Source organism: Thermobia domestica, chromosome 8 (genome assembly GCF_964235325.1).
Source record: "Thermobia domestica chromosome 8, izTheDome1.hap1.1, whole genome shotgun sequence".
In the NCBI taxonomy this organism is placed as follows: Eukaryota; Metazoa; Arthropoda; class Insecta; order Zygentoma; family Lepismatidae; genus Thermobia; species Thermobia domestica.
The window spans coordinates 169,880,295-169,902,390 of NC_137461.1; the positions used below are offsets into that span (position 1 = coordinate 169,880,295).

The window sequence follows — 22,096 nt, forward strand, 5'->3', positions numbered from 1 at the left end:
GTTTAATATTTACCGGATATTATCCAAACAATATGTAAAGAAATATGGTAAAGTGCACTAGCCCCTGCAATGTTTAACACTAGTATATGTGCAAACCATAACACTAATCGTGATCAATACTTATTTTAGTAAACTTGTTTTGTAGAACTACATTTTCAACGGAATATCAATCTAATTCTTTAAGGATGTGATGTTTACTCCATAGTATAGAAATCCGGATAGAGTAAGCATTACTTTATGTATTCGTTGATCGAATATTTCGCCCGAGCATTTACGGAGAAACAAGTTATCAATAGAGTAATAGCTTCTTTCTGCGCTAACAACACATAGGCAAAAATTCAAACAACAACTTAGAATTCACAAATAATGTAAATCTTCAGCATTATTTGAACTTGAAAAGAACACAAGAACAATAAAGTATGCATCAATGTATTGTACCATACATGACACAACGAAGCTGCACGAGGCAACAATACCTGATCAAAATAACGTACATCCGATATTCATGAAAAGAATATATTTTCCAAGTTTCCATATCCTTACAGTTCCTTAACTATAGGAAAACAGGTTTACGGTAATACAATGTATGGATGGCTAACTTCTAACTCGAGTAAAATTATTAACATTTACGTACGATGATGAAATTAACTTGGCATTATTACTAGCAACGTAAGTACGTAGCTTCTTTCAATTACATGTCCGGCTCCCAAATGACTATTGCATCATGCATGCAACCTTTTGTCTCTACTGCTTACGTGAGTCCCACCTACAAGGTTGATGTAACTACAAGTAGGACTGTGATTGGTTGCTAGCTGCTGGCGGCGACCAAGGTCCTCAACTGCTGTCGTCTGCTTTACTGCTGATATACTTGTTACGAGAACATGAAATAGCAGCTTTTAAAATGAAATGATTAAATTGTCTAAGATTGGACACACAAAAGTAATGCACAAATAAGTTTTATCAGAAATGGCCCTGAACAGCTGACAGGTAAATTTCTGAAGATATGCGTTTACCTGAAGAACCTTGGAAATACTTTTCGTTCATACTTTCATATAACGGGGACACACTGTAAATTATTCTGAGTATACACTTGCTGAGTCACAGTTCACAGAAGCACTTGAGGGTTAACGTTGCATTCACTAAAATAAAATGTTTATTCAGTTCAAAGTTATATGATAAAATGTATATATATATATATATGTATACTTGTTCGTTATAGTCAAAATAATAATTTAAATACATATTCACTTGACTGATAATTACAGAAATGGATATTGAACACACACACTAAAATATTGCGACATAATATGAATAAAAATGAGAAAATATTTCAAATAATGAATAAGCTTCAACTTAAAAATCACTTCAACACTCGAACACTTTACTCATAATTAGCTGGAATATAAGTAAGTAAACATTACGATGAATGTATGTATCTTAGTTCTGATTATTAAAAGAGAATTTGTATCTTAGTTTGTTCGAAGAATAATACAACACTGTTCAGAAGGTACAAATTGTCTACACTGTCGTCCACTCCTGTAGGATATCCTGTTCGTTCATTCTCTTCCCATTGAATGAACATTTGATGACTTGATCTTCTGCACCTATCCTCTTCTCAAGTGGATAAGGCTAGATCCAACGGTGGAAGTTCTCGAAGTTCTCTGCATACATCTCATCGTTGTCCTTTCTTTGACGTAGGACAAAGATTTTTTTTAACGAATGTAGAGCGTCGATATTTGTACTTAGTTTTTACTCTCGTACTCAGTATTAAAGATATAACTAACAGACTGTCTTTTGCGTATATGAATTCTCTGATAGCCATTTATTTATTTATTTTTTAATTGCTGCTGCTGCATTCGTGTTGTTTGGAATGTAGATGAAAAAATGTGTTCTTCTTATTGTTTGGACCTACAAGTGTTCTTCCTTGTGTTGTATTCTTCGTGTATGTATAGCAAATGTATATCCTTTACGTGTTATATGTGATTATTGAAATAAGGGTATATTAGGTTAAAAGGAAGTTGACTTCGAATGGGTCAACAAGATATGTAAGTATTTCTCCATCTGTTACACTCTTTCCATCCATATCGCGCACAATAGATATGATCCAGCTTTCGTTACCCACATGCAACTCCAACCGAATAAACACATGATACACAATACATTGATACTTGATATATATATATATATATAGAATATGATGCTGAATAAAAATATTTATGTGTAACAAAATATGCCTACATGTATAATATAAATGATGACAATTACATGAATATTAATATGAAGAGAAAAAAAAACAATATAAACTCGAATGATGGAGTATTATATTGAAGCATTGCCAGATGTCTACAGATGCCAACCTGTATCCATTTAAGTGATGGTCTGGCGACTATATAAAGAAGGGCCAAACCACTAAAACAAAATATACCTACCCACTATAAGTACGACCATAAAGACACAAGATGTGGTTAACAAAAAGAAGTTATGCTAAGGAACCCCTTAGAGTTCTATACGAAAAAAAAATTGCACATGAAATTGATGGCGAAATGTGGTCGTAGGTTTTCAAGGTAAAAGTTCGATGTTGTTCCTCTAACAACAAAAGGAATACTCTAATAAAATACGTAAATGCTCTAGTAACTTCTAATATATCTCATTATATTCAATCTTACTTCTTCACTTCGCTAATGGTAATATTTCTCCAATAAAGTAAACAATCTTCGTTTTTGTCTAAGTAGCCATAACTAAATACCACAAAACACTTTCGTCGACGAATGTAGAATGCACTTTCACTTTCTCTTCTCCAATGTTTACACTGCACAACTAATCTTTCTTACTTTTTTCTTGTACCAAGCAATATTCGTTTGCTTCCTTTTCAGCTCTTTCTAAAATATCACTAAACTATTCTTCGTCTACATGCTTCTTTAGAAGTTCCGAGCCATTTCCTCCTAGTGGCAGGTGTTGGTCTCCATTCTCGAAACATTCTGAAATCCAAGGTATTTACCACTTTTTGGATCTACTACTTCAAATACATTTTCACCGACTCTCTTCCGCAATAAGTAAGGACCATGGTACACTTCACACAGCCTCGTTATGCGTTCATCCATTAGGCTACTGATGTTATATTGACGTAAACAAAAACTAAATCATCTTCACACAAAGTTCTTCTGGCTCTTTGAGAAGCGTTTAACTTTTCATTTCGTTGCTGAATGATCTTCTTTCGTCGTAAATCAGCCATGACTAGCTTTCCACTCCAATCTATGCTTTCGTTTTCGTCACTTTCTACGTTATTCTGCACAATAACAAAATGTGACAATGTGAACTCTTCTGGTTTAATGTTTAGGTGTATCTCGGCTGGCGCTATTCTCAAACTGGCACACAACAAACACGCTTGCACAATATTTTCGGGCCATGAAGAATGAGAATGGCGGCACAACACACGCAGAATTCTTTCTAAGTCAGCATGAAATCTTTCAATAACATTTCCTTGAGCATGGTAAGGTAGTATAGTGTATCTTGATAGTTTAAGCTTCCATTGCTTGTGCAAATTCTTTGCCAATAAATTGAGGTCCATTGTCAACCAAGATGTTCATGAAAATACCGAGATGAAGCATGTACAATTCAGTAAGACATTCCGCTACACACTTGTTGCGCGACGAAGAGGATAGGCCACTAAGTAACAGAAATACACAGTTAACAGTAAGTTTCACCATGTTTACCTCGAGGAAGAGGATCCACCAAATCTGCTGAGACTAGATATCGAACATTTCTCGCTGGTACAGATTGCATTAAACATTTTACTGGATGATGATCGACCTTGGTTCTCATACACACTTGACAATCGCGAATGTACGACTTGATGTCGCTGCGCATGGTTTTCCAAAAAGAAAATAAATAAATAAATAAAATAAAATATAATAATAATAATAATTATATTGAACTCTTTTATGAATCCAAAGTGACCATAATGATCATGATAGCCAATTAGGATGTGTTTCACTAAACAAGGAGGCACGCACAATTTCAATTTGTCTGGAAAATCTCGTGCCATTAAAAAAAAAAAATAAAAAAAAAAAAAAAAAAAAAAAAAACCATTTTCCAGCGTATAATTTTGGTTTCCAATTTTTAGCACTACTACGGAAAGAACTTAATTTTCACTGTTTTCACTTTCACGTATATTTCCTTGTAAATAACTAACAATAGGGCGGTATTCATCGTATTCCCATTGTAATTTCGCAGTTGTGGACTAATCTAAGTCGAACACTTCCAATTGAACAGCTTGAATGGGATTCATGTTCACCAATAAATCTTCCTGTGTTGGCAACATACAAGATAAACAATCACTTGACGTGTTACACTTTCCAGAGATGAATTCAGTTTCGTAGTCGTAAGATGGCAATTCAAGGGACCAACGCATTAGTCTGACATTCCAATTACGCATGAGCCTTAGCTGTACCAAACCTTTATAATCAGTTCGTATGTATATTTTCGATCCTTTCAAGCAAACATGCCACTTACGAATACACCACAGAAACGCAAAACACTCCAGCTCAATAATAGCAAATTCTTTTCATGCTTGGTTAGGGTACGGCTCGCATATTCTATCACACAGTTTCCACCAATAATTTGATCACACAAGCCAATTCGGATTTGCTGGCATCGCTTTTAAGGTAGAACGGTTTATCGAAGTGAGGATGGTGTAGTTTTACGTCTTTCACTAATTCAACCTTTAATAACTCATATGACTTTTGATGTTCGTCTTCCCATTTCCACCTTTTTCCATTCTTTAAGAGCTCGTAGAGAAGTTGAGTTATAACGGCATGACTCTTGATCATTCTCGAATGCCATTGAACTGCACCAAGAAATGAACGTACCTTTAAATTTTTCGGCACTGGTACCTTTTCAATTGCTTCTGCTGATTTTGGATCTTTTCTAATGCCTTTGGAAGACACAGGCGCTCTGTGGATAAAATCCACCCTGTTGGTATGTATATTGACGTTGCTGATTGTTAGTGTTATTTATATTAGGATGATTCTTAAACGTTGGAAACCAACTACCATTCTGATTCGAAGCGCCTGGAGGATTTTGTACACTAGCTTGACCTTCTTGTGTTCTCGCACCCTGCGGTTCACTTCTGTTTTCACTTGCACTTGCATTTTGCTGAGAATTATTTTGTAAACAATTGCCTCCGTTCACATTATACTTTCTGTTAAAATTACCGCGACGTCTGCGTTTATAAAATTTCTTTTTCCACCCTTGTTTGAAATTTGAACTAGAACTCTGAGCACTACTCACTTCACTGCTCTGTTCTGCCGTCACATTATTTACACTAACGTTTCCACCACGTAGCTGTTTCGATTTATTGAGCTGGTTCTCGTACATATTCGTTATACCAGATAATCCTTCAGTAGACTGAACACTCGCAAGAAACTGGTTAATATTATTAGGCATACAACCCATCATAGCTAACTGATATCGCTTAGGCAGGAGAGTGATGATGTGTTACAACGTAATGATTGGATTTTCATATTCTTCCAAAGCTTGAATTTGACTAAAACGCTCCGTCACAAAATCAACAACACTATTGTAACGCTTTGGATCGAACAGAATAGATCGTAAATTTCGCAGGAGCGTAGCCTTCACCAACAGGCTTTCAAATGCATTCTGAAACTCCTACAAACTCTTGGAATGTTTGGCATTTCTTACAGTGTAAATCATACCATTTCAGAGCACTGTCTTTGAGAATAAGCGGCATAATTGTCAGATACTCGCTTTGTGGAACTCCGGCAAACGACATTTCCCTAACAAAATTTTCCAAAAATCCGCTTGCACTTTCCTTCATGAGATCGCCTGAGAATGTAGAGAGTTGTTTAATATCCGCTAAACGCAATGAACAACGCCTTGCACTCACTTCATTATTTCTCGCGCGCTTGGTACACGGGCTTTCCTTTTCGATTTTTACACGCGACACGGTATTCCTTATTGTGTCACTTTCTGCTTCGGTGTCGGGCGCCGTTTGAGAATCACTACTCGATTTTCTTTCACGCTTCATACTTCGAACTGAGTCGGTATTTCTCGGCGACTTACCACTTTCTGCATCTTGGCGCTCACATACTAATTCTATGCAGGACACTTGCTCTGTTAGCCTATCAACCTCAAGTTTAACCTGTTCACCCAATTCACTAGCACACAAACACGTTTCAAAACACTGATGGCTTAATTTTCTTTGCTCATTGCACACTTCAATACACTCTTGTACTGCAACATTGTCTTCACTTTGCCTTCTTTGTCCTGTCGTCACACTTTTGCAACCTACTCTCGCGGAAACTGTCTAACCTTTCTACCAAACGTAGTCTTTTCTCGTAATCACTCACTTTTTTTCTGACACTCATTTAGCTGTCGTTCATGGTCATTCATTTGGCGGGTGTTTTCCTCAGCTGTGCCTCGTACATCCTGCATTGCTTCAGTTAATTCCCTTACACTTCTACGCACTTGTTCACTAATATTAAAGCATTTCAATTCCCTGCCCTAATCTGTTCCATTAACTCCTGACGCACTACCGAAGTACAATCACTTAAATTCTTGATTTCACCTTGCATTGCCGTATTCACCTTGTTAATTTCATCAGTTAGGCCTTCTTTACATTTAGTTATATTTTCATGACACTCGCTAACCTGTACAGTAATTTCTTCCCGTAACTCCTGAAGATCAATTTTCATTTTCTCTTGATTTTTTACTCACAAGTTTTAATTCACTATCTGCACGTTTTTGGTTACCATTCATTTTCCACTGAATATCCTTCAGTTCATTCTGATTCTCCTTAATTTTTTTTGATTGAAGCATTTAACTCTCGCTGTATGGCGAGCAAAACAGTTTTATAGTCACCCTAAGCTATGACAACGTCAATACAACAAATATGCTAACACAGAAAATCTGCCTAAAGTTGCAAATTTTAAAGAAATAATCTAAATTTAGAAAAGAAATTTAGGTTATTCAGGCGTAGAATGAGCGTGATGAAGTGGGAAATCGCCACAAAACTTTAATACATCTGTAAAACATCAAGATGGCAACAAGTTTCGAGTAAAAGGTATGCCTAGACCTACATCAGTTAACACAAAAATTGAGAATTCACGAGAAAATGAGATTTGACACATATCCCGGCACCAACTTTGTTATGTTTACTCCATAGGATAGAAATCCAGATGGAGTAAGCATTACTTTATGTAGTCTTTGATCGAATATTTCGCCCGAGCATTAACGGAGAAACAAGTTATCAATAGAGTTATAGCTTCTTTCTCTGCTAACAACACATAGGCAAAAATTCGAACAATAACTTTGAATTCACAAATAAAGTAAATCTTCAGCATCATTTGAACTTGAAAAGAACACAAGAAAAATAAAATATGCATCAATGTATTGTATCATGCATGCCAGAACGAAGTTGCACGAGGCAACAATACTTGATCAAAATAACGTACATCCGATATTCATGAAAAGAATATTATATTTTCCAAGTTTCTATACCCTTACAGTTCCTTAATTATAGAACAAATTGAAGGTAATACAATGTATGGATGGCTAACTCCTAACTCGAGTAAAATTATTGACATTTACGTACGATGATGAAATTAACTTGGCATTGTTACTAGCAACGTAAGTACGTAGCTTCTTTCAATTACTTGTCCGGCCCCAAATGACTATTGCATCATGCATGCAACCTTTTGTCTCTACTGCTTACGTGAGTCCCACCTACAAGGTTGATGTAACTACAAGTAGGACTGTGATTGGTTGCTAGCTGCTGGCGACGACCAAGGCATCGTCTGCTGTCGTCTGCTTTAATGCTGATATACTTGTTACGAGAACATACAATGGATAGTTACGCTATGCACAAAGAAAAAGCAGCCTTTAAAAAATGAAATAATTAAATTATCTGAGATTAGGCACAAAAATTATGCACAAATAAGTTTATCACAAGGAGTAGAATAAAATACAAAAGCTACGATAAATATTATTCATTAATACAAACCATGTCGTGAGGCTTAATTGATTAATTGGGTACCATCTAAAGATGTGCGTTGAGAGAGATTTTCACGACACAGTATACATTGGGATTAAATACAGTACTTGTCGTAGATGTATCAGAAGATCAAGACACATCTTTTAAACTCATTCAATTCAGTCATGATTAGTACTGTAAAGGGTCGAAAAAAACTGAAATTTTAAAGAAGAAAAAAACCATGTTTTACCAGCTTTTTTATTTAAGGCCAGGAAAAAAACGAGAGATTAGGAGAAATGAATTTATTATTAATTAAAACGAATTCATTATTAAATGAAGGGTTTCATTATTTAAAACTTAGAACTTATTTTCTTTTCATATCGAAATTAACTATTATCACTTTAAGTTCATTGCTTTTGATAGTGTGCTATGGAGACATATTTACAATTTTAAATTCTTTAACAGAATCGAGTGAATTTTATGTCGTAGAGATGAATGATGATATACATGAAAATCATTCTATTTCGTTACCACTCGAAAATTAAATCTGATATTGAAAATATGAAAAAGAACATTATTAAACATATATTCGTTGAATGAACACACTGGAATCACTTAATTTTAGAAGTGTAACCTTATAAAAATAAATAATAATAATTGGAAAAATAATAAATCTAGCCCCTGACTTTAACTTTGCCTTGTACCTTCATCCGTATTTCAAACACAATTACTATAATAACTATAAATACTGCTATGAGAATTCAATATTTTAAAGGGAAGTGTGTGACCAGTTTCTTTCGAGAAGTTTGTACATTATATTCGTTCAATTTATACGAAAAATATACGGATTCACAATATACACCCCACCGTTCTCTTTTACTTGGTGGAGATAGGTGCAAATCAACGCTTAAATTCCCTGATATCCTTCTAGTTTTAGTAAAGGTAATGAGTTGAAGTTAGTATTTTATATATTTTAGATGCACGAAACAACTTACCTCGCGGAGTTCCAATTTTGAATAATGACCATAAATTGATTATTTTCTGGCTGGCACAGACGCAAACTCTGAACTACATTTGAAATTCTTTAGCTGGAAGCCGTACATAATTTACTCCGTATCATTGTTCTTTCAACAACTGCGTGGCCTAAGCAATAGCTTGTGTCCATTGCACAGATTATTACTTTTAAGCTTCCATTTACAGGGTGGCTATAAAAATTACTAGAAGGTATTCCCTGACTTTTACAGCTTTTTCAGAACATTTTTTTTTTTTTAATTTTCCCTGACATGTAATTATCCACATAGATTTTTACTTTTCTATGTTGATCGGAAAAACAGGACCAAGAAGACGTGATAGGGATTATACATAAGTTATATAATTGTAACTAATCAAATAGAATAATGAATAATATATAAACAAAGTATTTTATTACGAATGTACAGAACACTTACCTAATAATAATTCCTGTACAAAGCAAGAATTAAATCATCATCATCTGAAACTTCAACCTGTAACTTTAATCACACAATGGAAGTTTCGTCTCATATGAAAGGGAAAAGTCACAGTGAGACATATTCATCAAACAAGGGTGGCTGTATGAACATAAAACTGGCTGCGGTATATTAACGACATTATCTTTATTATTAACAAGACAGTATTATGGAATTCATTTCACTTCTTCAAACGCTTTCTTTTCACATCAATATTGCGTATGTCTTCCATTATGTAAGTTTTCTGAGCTTGATGTTCGTTGAGAACGATCGTTATTTTCCTGTCTTCAGCTTCTATTTGCTTCTGTCCCTTGCTTCTATTTGTTTCTGTTCGCCAGCGAGATTATATAACACAGTAACTTACAGGTTAATGTGGAAATCGAATAACATGTGCTCCCGTCCGGAATCGAACCTGAGTTTCTCACGGTTATTTACTTACGGACAGTTTTTGAAGAGCACCAGAACAAGTTACTAAATCAAGCACAAGTTTGCATGCTACTAAAGTTTGTTTTTTTAAATTATCTGCTAAACATTCCGTATTGATTGGAAATCCTCTTTCTAGATTTGTATTTGTATGAGAGAAAATAAAAACGATTTTAAAATTTCTTTAGTCAAAAGTAATCCAAACATTGACCAGTTTTAGAATCTGACTCATAATTGTTTTATAATTTGGGTTCGAACCCTTCGAACTGCCTCATAACTTTATCTGCCTTATTGCCATCTATCAATTATATTCAACTACATCAAGCAAAAGAGAAATGCGATTCACTCCAATATGAGATTCTGCATAAATATTGGAATCCAAACCCGGAAAAGTTCTCGTCAATTTATAATTTAAAGGTGTCTTCTAGCAGAGGTTTTAGGACAAACTTGTATAGATACTTTCTGCAATTTCAATAAAAATTCAAAATGTCGAAATGTGTTATTCGCTGGCATTTATTAAAGGCAGTACGTATAGCGAAATGTATGTCATTGTTTCTCACAGGAACATCAATTCATATACATGAACTCGAAGAACTAAAAGTTTCTTAGGTTTAATGGTTTACAAACTTCTGTATCACTTTTATATATATATATATATATATATATATATATATATATATATATATATATATATATATATATATATATATAACACAGCTAATAAAGTGTTGTAAAAGGTGGACTGAGAACAACATCAGTCTGAAATTCATTACGGAAAGGTTTTACTTCTGATGTACTTGATTTGGAAACTAAGTTTAGGAATAAGCATTTCTTCTTTCAACTACTTTACGCGATCTGACAGCTGGAAGAGCTGGGTACTTTCTATCCCTCCTGAGTCCTTGAATATACTACAGAAGATACGGATAAACGTCAATGGCTCGCTAAGCAACACTACTACTTTCAAGCTAACAGAGAACAAACCTTCACTGGAAAATTTTCTGAGCCTCTGTTATGAATGTACTCGTCCCGACGTGCTGAAACATTCTTCAGTTAGTTATAGAGAGCTCTTAGAAATTTTACGATTCTCCAATTCGTTAACCACAGTGCAAGCTTAATTGCTCCATGCAAAGTGAGAAACCAACACCTTCCTTTATCAAGTATTCATTTAGGAACGTCTTGATATCAGACTTCATGGTATGTTGAAATTACTTGGCTGATTTTAAGGTATGTTCTTTTCTAATAATGTACTTGACCTTGTAAAAGAAAAGGTATTTATCCGTATGATTATGCTGATTCACCTGAAAAATTTCAAGAACCTTTTCCGTTATCAAGGGAGAAGTTTAAGAACAGATCAACAGAGAGGTAAGTGAGGAGGATTATGATCATATATTAATTTCTAATGTATTCAGCTTTAAAACCTTTAAAAAATATATACTCAGTTTTATAACAAATTGCATTAGCAGATATTATTGAAAATTTTAGAGATATAGCGTTTGAAACGTATAAATTGGATCCAGCATAGTATTTCGCTAGTCCTGGATTTTTCTGGAATGCAATATTAAAAATTCAAAACAAAGTTTAAAATTATTTACCGATTGTGTTAAAGGTATAGAAGGTGGACTTGGACAGTGTTCAAATATATATGCTGTAGCGAGTAATAAGTATCAAGAAAATTATAATCCGAAAAATTTGTAATGTACAGGATGCAGATATTGAATATGGATGGGCCTTACGGAGAATTTAAATGGAAATATGTTGTTAGCGCAAATGGAAAATATTGGATGAATAGCATATTAGGAACACAAGATAATTCTGATATTGGACATATACTGGAAGTTGATTTAGAGTATCCAAAAGAACTTCATAATAAATATTTAGATCTACTATTAACTTCAGAAAATTATATAAGTAATAATAATAATAATAATAATAATAATAATAATAATAATAATAATAAACTCAAAGTTATTAACAAGACTTTACGGTAAAGAGAATTGTGTATTACATTATCAAAACTCCAAGTTCTGTGTATTACAAGGCCTTAAACTAAGGAACATATATATAAGATATTAGCATTTAAACAATCATCTTGGTTAAAAAAAAATATGTAGATTTAACCTAGAAAAATTCGTTCGAAAGCAATAAATGATGCTCTAAAAGATTTTTATAAGCTTGCGAATAATGCTGTTTTCGGCAAAATAATGGAGAATATAAGACTTGCACATGATGAAAATTTAGTGAATAAATTAACTCCAAAATCTACCTTTAAAGATAGAACAATATTTTCTGAAACTCTAGCTGCTAAAATTATAAAACTAAAATTACTTTTAGCAAACCTTCTATATTGAGATGTCAGTTCTAGATGTACCTAAAATATGTCTGTATGATTTCTGTTACAATGTGTTAAAGAAAAAATATGAAGATAAAGTAGAATTATTGGTAAGTGATACTGATTCAGTTACAGCACGTATTGAAACAGATAATGAATATGAAGATATGGAAGATGCATATAAGCATTAGGTACTTCAGATTACAAAGCAAATAATGAATATTGGTTGAAATAGGTTAACAAGGAAATATTAGGAAAATTAAAAGATGAGCTTAAAGGTATTGCAATAGAAAAAGTTAATTCTTAAAAATGAATGTTATTAAGAAGAAGGGAGATAATGAAGAAGATGCAAAGAAAAAGGAAGATCAAATAAGAAAAGCAAAAGAAATAAAATCAAATATTGTTAAATCAGAAATATCTTTCAAGGATTATGAAGATTGTGTCATAAAACTTAAGAAATTATACAAAATACAGAATACAATTTGAAGTAAAAAGCATAATGTATATTCAGTAGAAGAAAACAAATTAGCATTAAACTATTACAATGATAAAAGATACATATTAGAAGATAGGAGATACATATAATAGCTTTCGAACATTTTAAGATAGGTTTAAAGAAAGAAAAATAAATAACGAAAATAAAAGAATTAGAACATGGGCATAAAGAGAAAGAGAAGAAAAATAAAACAGAGAATAGAAGAGTTAAATATATATGTAGACTGAGTATAAAATCCGTGCTAAGTGCCAAAATGAAAATATTGAGTAAACAGCCCAGATGTTACTTCAGAACTGATGGAACATATAGGCACGCGCATTGTTCTGGGGATTTTTTGAACTACTTCCACAATGAATACTAGATAGCCGAGTTTTTCACCTGTGGCACAAAGGCAACATTTTTACGTTAAACCGAACTTTTCCATTTTTGGTACTTAATCTCTTTCCAGCCTTAGAAAAAAGTGGATGTAAACAAACCCACCTGACTACCAGTGGATCGATGACCAGTGATTGGTTGTTAGTCTCACTGCACTAATATCCTACCGCAATATAATCCCTACTAAAGCAATAATTTCAAATGAAAATATCCGAATTTATCCTATATTTTGTGATAATAAACGCAATATATATAATATTTAACAACAGATGTAGCTTTATTTCAACCTCACCCGTCCTTGGACATATAGTATTTACTGCGCATGCGTATGCGTTCGCGCGCCGACCCTACTCATTTGAAATTGTAGAATGCAAAGTGTTCCATGGCGAAAAATTGTTACAATAATCCACCTTCCTCTCGTGTTATAAAACACAAAAGAAAACAACAGGAACAGAGGCAATCTCGTTTATATAACGATTTAAGAGAATATGTATTTCCAATATAACAGTAGTCAGTGTGTTAATTATATACGGGGGCCACGGTGGCTCAGTGGTAGAGCGTTCACCTCTGGTGCATGGGGTCCCGGGTTCGATCCCAGCCCCCGCCAAGTGAACTTTGTGGTGGACAAACACCGTGTGCGTGGGTTTTCTCGGGGTTCTCCCGTTTCCTCCCACTTTCTTCATTCCACCATTTCATTCATCACTCATCATCACCTTCTCCTTTAGCCTAACCGGCATAACCGTGGGACGTAGGACGTAAAACTCAAATTTTTTTTTTTTTAATTATATACGAACCAACAGAGTCATACGCTTTGGAAATTATGCGACGACAATAAGGTAGCAGAAGATCTTGCTGTTCACGTCTCTCGTTGTCGAAGGACGTGTGAGCCGCGGAGTAATACATTTCGCTTTGTTTACATCTACTTTGTTCTAAGGCTGGAAAGACTTTAGCACATCAGTTTACATATGTTCAGATTTAGATGTAAGTAATTTTAGTTAAAGGCTTTTATGAATATTTTCTATGAAAAGCTATCAGCATATAGTTTTGAAAGAATGATATTTGTTTACTTGGATCACAGTGGCAAAAACATTTCGAGTTATATATAAGCTCACCTGTCGAAATCAGATAGCGTAAAGAGATATGCGTAAATAACCTGTTCAAAGTGAAATTGCACTGGGATAATTTGGGTATAGTAATTTCCGTAAAATGTGTTATGTATTTTCGTATATAAAAAGCTTAAGTGAAAGTGCGCTGAAACTGGGTTTATCTGTGCTACTAATACGCAAAGGTTTGCACGTTGCGAGGTTTATATTCCTCAATAAAGGAAAGTGTTGTCATTTTAACATCAAAATTGAAAGAGAATATTTTTGATAGTATAAATGTTATTGTTGAATTAAATGATTTTACTTTATAATTGCGCGTGTGTGAGCGACCATTCAGTCTAAACCAATTTTGCGTAAACTGCCAAAACTTACAAAAAAGGGGATGAGACCAAGCAAAATCTTGAAGTTAAAAATTTTCATATAAATAAAAATCACCTCTCTCTCTCTCTCTCTCTATCTACACACCTACAGACATAGTGTATGTATGTCTGTAGGTATGTATATATTTCTTACTAACTAAGTAATTAATTAATTAGTAGCAACCCAATGATAAGGTAATCCCTAAATTTGAAAGAAAATACAAAATTGGGTTGTCTACGAGACGGCTTACATCAACAGTAGGTGGTTGAATAATTTTTACAAAAGATGTCGTTGAGAGTGAATTTGTTGTGTGTATATGCAGACTTCGAACTTGGGGTTCGTCACATTCTTTACTCTCTTGTTTCTAATGGTTGGTTCATCATACCCTTCACTCTCTTGTTTTTTGATGCATTTCAGCTCAAAATAACAGACTTACTTCCTAAGCCTGAAGGAGAGCACGCAATTAGTTTCGTTGTCTAGTGTTAACCATCCTCCGAAAAACTCACCTAGTACATAGAACAATTAACGAAACGTGATGTTATATGGCAAGGAGTACTTAACTACATAACATGAGCATCAACAGATAGTTATTAGTGAATCTACCCTTCACATCACCTCCGGACACAGTTGCCGCCAAACTGTTGAACCAATCACTAACAGCTTCCTTAAATTCATCATCACTGTCGTAGTGGCTTCCACCCAAAAAGTCTTTCAACTTTGGGAATAGGTGGAAGTCACTGGGGGCTAAGTCTTGAATTTTCCGCTCAATTCTTCCTTTGAGTTCGTCAGTCACAACAGAAGGCCGGCCCGAGCGTTTCTCATCGTGCACATTCGTCCGTCCGTCATTAAACATAATGCACCACTTACGAACTGATGCTTCATTCATTACATTTCCATACACCTCAGTGATTTGTCTATAAATTTCTATCGGACGCACTTTTCTTGCATTCAAAAATCTTATCACACTACGAACCTCACACTTGGCGGGATCAGTAATTGTATCGCACATTTTACAGTCGCACAGCGAAGCAATAACGGACCGTAGCGGATCGCAGCTGGTGCCAGACTGAGGCTAAAGCATGCCCAGGTCAATAACCCAGCGGCAGCGGGGGTGGGGGAACACGCGCACGCGCTAGCGCAAAACGTTCTTTACTTTCCGAATGACCCTCGTACCTCGATTAAGGAATTTCTTTGTAAATAAGGCGTTAATGAATAAACTTCCCTCTCTAGCAACGTACTGCTCTAGGTCCTGGTTTATTAGGCTTATTGAAACACTTAGGCTGGGCTTACTAATGACTCGGCTGCTTAGAAACTTATTTACTGAATGCTGATTCTCAAATCGTTAGCGATGAGTCTTGGGTCTTTACCCAAATACAAAATTGGGCTCCAATCGTGCACTCATATCTTTAGAAAATCAAGAGTAGCAATGTCATATAGGGTTCCCTATATATATAAATAGAAAGTATACAAAGTTGTATCAAAAAGGTTCGTGCTTTCAGCTGAAAAAAAAAATGCGTACGTTTGAGACTATAATGACATTAGTCCTCTACGTAAACGCCCTACTTCGTGATACATTTTTGTCAGAGCTCCTTTCACTTGCGTAAGCCATTTTTGTAAAAAAAATATCCACTGAGCTTAAAACCACATTTATATTTCAGAAATAACGTCATCTTTATCAAAATGGACGCTCATTTCTAAGAAAAGAAATCACTTGGTGCTTGTTTTCGTGGAATATGGATGATATGGCAAAATTTCATATCTTAACTACACTGCCTTCACAATGGCTGAATGATCTAGTTCATTGTCTGCAAACAGCAGCACCATTTTGCTGAGCGTTGCTTTACATTTGAAGAGTAAGGGGAAAAAACAAGGAATGTCCATATGTGTGCTTTATCGGGTGCTTTACCCTAACTGTTGATGACTCTTGGTACTGTTTGACTGTATATGCCATGCATGCTTGAATGTAGAAATGTCCAAGGAAAAGGGCAAAGGATTTGACTAACCCTATTTATTTTATACGCGGTTTCCAATATTAAAACGTCCTTTTCTCGAAAATATAGTTTTGTGACATTCCTTCTTTTTTTTTTTCCTTCCCCCCCCCCCTTACCCTTCATTTGGTCTTCATTTCATCTCGTGACCAAGCCAGATAAAAAGTATATTGACTAGTTCGGCTCTCTGGCAGATAGTCTGTCATGATGATTCCCTTAGTCCCAGAACACACACCATCACTTTGTCGGCAGACAATTGCATCTTGCCTTGTTAGGGGTGCAGTGTTCCATTGTATTGTCATTTCCTTTGTTTCTGTAATATATAGATATACCCAACTTTTATCCATTGTAACTAGCTGGGCGGAAAAGTTCTCTTCAGTACACATACAGCGATCCAACATTTAACTTCACCCTCCCTCTCAAAATATCTTCTGGAAAAGGATAAACATCCATGATCTCTACGTTTTGATGCTTTCTGAAGATTTAGCTGATTAAGAACAATATTCCAGAAATATCCATAACTGAACACCTATATCAGCCACAACACTTATCCTCCTCTCTTCCAGTATGATCTCCACTTTTTTTCTTATGACGGCTTCATCTGTGAAAGATGATCTTTCGAATCTAGAGACATCCGAAGTGGTCATGTCGGTTTTAAATTACCATCTCAGGACGTGCTTCTATTTTCATAAACTGTTTTCAGTTCGTGAAATTATTTTTCTGATTTTCCGTGGAGATGTAGGAACTTAATATCGTGCCGTGCTTCGAGTTGCTCAATCTGGTCAAGTTTGTCGTTGCACCTCGAGTGATTTATCTGTAAAAAGAAAGAAAAATATATATCTCTGCGAATCAATATTTTGTATGCTTAACTTAGTTATAGGTATTCCGAGAGGCTCGTTGTTCGTTCCGTGAATGATTTCACGAACTTCTTGAGATTACCTCGTATGTTAACTGTTTGAGTGAAATGAAGTATGTTAAATATGTAAGTTACATAGAGGTAAATGAAAATTCTACTTATGGCCTATCCATAATGCAATCATGCTGAACTTCATATCCGATAATAATAATAATAATAATAATAATAATAAAGCGTGAAACTTAAATCCCACTTCATTAGAGCCCAAAACAACTACGGCCTACCAGACGATATTTAGTGTGATATCTGGATTTAGTGTCTCACCATCGCGAAAGATTTACATATTGAAGTCCTCCAGCTTTTAATTCCAATAGCACCTAATTACCTCTGTACGGGTCAACACCGAACATTCTATACCAGCGCCGGCAACCTAATTCGCGATCTTGTATATTAAACTCATGTGCGCTAACATTAGTCTGTACGTGAGTAAAATAATAATGAGAAAATAAATGTAGATTATTAAAAAAGGCCTAATCATTTATAAAGATGAATGTGTGTTTTTATAGCATTTGCAATACTTCTTAATTTTCATTGGGAAGATAAGGAGGATAGAAATTAATATCTACACTTTCTAAAATAGTAAATTACTCGTAAAAAGAATATTAATTGACATGTAACTGAAAAGTGTCTTTGAACAGTGTATAGGAATTTAAAATAAGACATTTATACTCTATACTCAAAATTAATTATAAATTTTATAAAAGAAGAAATAGAATTTAAACTAAATGTAAATTGCTGTTTAAACTTTAGAGAAAAAATATGGAGCTTGTCGCTTTCCGCATTTTTTCTCATTTTGCAATTAGTCTAGCAACTCGCAGTGTCTTTCACACTATTGAAGAGGCGGGTCATCAAATCAACGAAGCACAAGTACATATATAGTTGTATTTCAATGTTGTTCCAAACTTCCAACACATGAGACTTGAGTACTTCAGTTCTTCGTTTAATATGTACAGTGCTCAACACCTACATCATATTCTTCGACATGTGATAATCTGTGAAAATGAAATGGAATTTAAAATTAATGATCAGCGCATGTGCATAGTGTCTTCATTAGCAAACTTATCACAATTAGAGAAGAACTGTAACACAGCTTTTACTTTCTTATTATATTGTTTCAGTTCTTAATACTATGAAGATGTTACATGGATTCAGCTATTTTATAAAAGAAAATGTGGTGGGAGTTGATCTGGGTTCAAAGAATTTAGTTTTACTCTACTGATTAATCCACGGAAACTCCGTTGAGGTAATAATCTACATGTCATCATAAATTTGTTTTCGAGCCTCAGGGTAATGCTTTTCTGATTGTTTCCATTAGTTGGTGTAAATGAAATGTCCACTTCGGGTCCGGTAGGAAATTCACCTCAGCAACACAACACAGACTTGTCACACGTCTTACGTTACAAACTCTACACGTGTAGCAAACAGGCTGGAATACCCAGTCTGGAGGTAGTGTGTTGTTGAACAGGGTCCTTCCAAAGTGCTTCTTGAAGAGCACACGCTTGCGATGGATTTTTCTATAAGAATTCAAATTGGGTCATTCTATACAAGACGCAGAAGAACATTGCATTTTTCTAGGGATCCCGAATGAACGTACCACTGTTGGTTTATCAAATTTCGTTGGACAATGTCCAGCATCATGTTTGGATGAGTTCTGTAGAACCCAACCCTTGGTAATGTTCGTGGCATTGCAAACTACTTACACGTACCCCATACCACTGTTGCATGGCGTCTCTGTGCAATCAATAAGGTGAAATGGTTGGGAGTAACAGGTATCACGAGTTGAAACTGGTCAGCAGGGATCGCCGTCTGAAGGTGTTCAGTTCTGTGAATGCAAGGAGTACGCAGTAAAGTTTCCTGCGATCTCCTATGACAATCGCAAACGGTCAAGTGAATAGGTGAATTGTGATAATCTCCAGGACAGTTTCCTAAACCACCCTTCCTCCCAGATAATGTGTTACTACTATGTTGGTCTGTGGTGGGAGTGACCATGTCTCTTTTAGACAAGGTGAAACCATCATTGCAGATTATTCCAGGGCTGAACTTCATGAAATGCACCGCAAATTTATCCACAAGTATTCAGAACCGGACATATTATCTTAATATTGGCCTACAATGTTCATCCAGATGTCGCCCAAAGAAGAGTACAGTCTTCCCATGTGTTATAATATGAAACCCTTGATTCACATACTCTATTCCTCAGATATCTGTTCCACTGACTACGACCTCTTCAAGCATTTAGATCACTTCTTTGGAGGAAAGACTTTTCCTGGTGATCCAGGGAGTCAACATGCACTTGAAGAATTCTTCGCATTCCAGACTTCAGAATACTTTTGACACGGAATCGTTTGCTGAACCATGGCAAAAGTGTGTGACTGCAGACAGCGACTGTTTTTATTGACGAGGTTAACATTTTCTTTGGGGGTAGGGGCTTCGAAAATTATGCACCTGCGGCGGATATTTCATTCTCATCATTTTAATATATTTGCGTGTGAAATCTTCATTACAGACAAGAGGATATGATTGACAGACAACATAAACACCAGGTTTAAATCAAGAAATGATATATTTTGAATCAGTTCCAGTTATTCTACTAGAAAGCATATGTGTTTCCCAGTATCTTTACTTCCTGTTGCTTAAAAAAAAAAAAAAATGCATGAATAATAGGATGTAGTTAATCAAACTTTCTTTGCTTATATTTTTACCGCAACATGTTTTAGAACATTTTCATACATGAAATGCTATTTAATCTCCGTTTATGGATTAGTTAATTTTAATCGAAGATGAAACGAAAGAATATAATAGTTGCTAAAATTTGAGAGTTGCAGTTTTTTTTTTTTTTTCATTTAGTAAGCTTTCTGTAGATCGTAAATTTTGAATATTTTGTTTGGAATCATAAGTTGATAGTGTGACAGGAATCAGCAAATTGAAAAGAACAAGTGAAAAAACATTTAAAGTACCAGCGATTCAATTCCATGGTAACTTTTATAATCATATTTTAAGGCTATTAACCATTTTCTTGTATTTTATTAATATTAATTAATTAATTTTATTTCCAGTGCAAAAGAGAAGCGCTGATGACAACCACTTGAAATTTGCCGAGTTTGCAGGAAATAAGATCCTTCAGTTAGACATAATCAACATGGAAGAACTAGAAAAATATGAGCAAGAACATAAGTAGTGATGTCCTTTTCTTGTGTGAACATATATATATATATATGCCTACATATGTATATCCAAAATAATATATTTTAAATGTGAAATTTTCTCATTACTCTTTCATCTAGTTTCATGGGATAGTTAATAAATGAAGACTGAATTAAATGTCTGTGTGAAATTACGTATATAGTGTTAAAGGTGTGTATGATAGAAGTTATTTAGTGCTGACAGCTTTTTTTTTTTTTAATATTTTTATTTTTTTAGTCGTACGCAATATGATTTGGAATAATGGAGATATTCTAGATAGCTTGAATAGCAGGCTGTTTTCTTTCTATTGTTATTAGCCAGAACACTTGCTTTCTTCTTCATCTTGTCGATATGCATATTGTGACTTTCAGTTGTGTTGTGTTCAACAATTCGAAATTTGATATCCGTTTGATCAGTATTTGTTCTGATTTGAGTGTTACTGTATGTTGGCTATGTGTATAAATATTGTAAAGAAAAAACAAATGGTATTTCTGGTATAAAGTTCGGTAGTTTCTTACATAAAATACCAAGTTCAATCCACGAACCCAAGTACCTGCTTGAAGTTTTTTTTTTTCAGTTTGTTGTTGACAAAATATATTTAAGTATTTGCAGTAATTATTATAAATCTTGTATTGAAAAATAAATATTAAACAGTAATAAACGTATTATTTTGTATAAAATCCTTTGCGGAGAAACAACTTTTTCATAACTATGTAGATTTAACTTAAAACACTCATCGTTTTCTTGTAATAGGGACACAGACATAAAATATAATTTCATTAAGATGTTTTAAGGAAACACTTGACACATCGTTTATCGTTTAGATATTTCTCACAAAAAGGATACACATGCAGTAACTACAATTTAAGTCATTTAAGAGTTTTCGAGAAGTACACAACGATCCTTCCCAATTCACAAATGTACTCAAAGAGGAATGCATTTTCTCTGCATTTTGTGAAAGATAATACTATGTATCATTTGTATATTAGACTGTACACTACACCTACATGTTCCTCTAAGCAAGTGGAAAATTGGCATGTAGAGAAATGCTCTAAGAAATGACAAGAGAGAAATTAAAAGTCAGACTAGCATATTACCTGATAGATAATAATTAAACCTGTAAACGACACACGAACAAGAAAGAATAAAGTAAAAATTTTTTTCCTATCATGCTTTCCTTCAAAAATTAAAATAAAGCCAATCGTATTAAAAGGTGAAAATCTAACAAACCCTAGTAAAAAGAAAGAAAAACATAATTTTCGACATAATTAATTTTTAAAAAATCAAAAAGCACGGCAATCAGTTTATAATATATGAGAGTCCTTCCCATTCATTTCCTTTTAGTCAAGCATAAGTATGTGTATATAAATATATTTTTAAATCAGTTACTTTAGGAAGATTTTTACATTTTACTACGATTTGTACTTTTAAGTACCATGTTTTGTT

At 34.4% G+C, this 22,096-nt stretch overlaps 1 protein-coding gene across 1 annotated transcript in view; it reads left to right on the plus strand.

The window, feature by feature from the left end:
* LOC145693347 (integral membrane protein 2B) overlaps nucleotides 1–21,311 on the plus strand; it is a 284,481-nt gene extending 263,170 nt beyond the window's left edge. The window contains exon 7 of the mRNA XM_081769264.1: nucleotides 20,524–21,311. Coding sequence (XP_081625390.1) covers nucleotides 20,524–20,645 — 122 coding nt within the window. The 3' untranslated portion in view covers nucleotides 20,646–21,311. The remainder of the gene's footprint in view (nucleotides 1–20,523) is intronic.
* The last annotated feature ends 785 nt before the right edge of the window (nucleotides 21,312–22,096 follow it).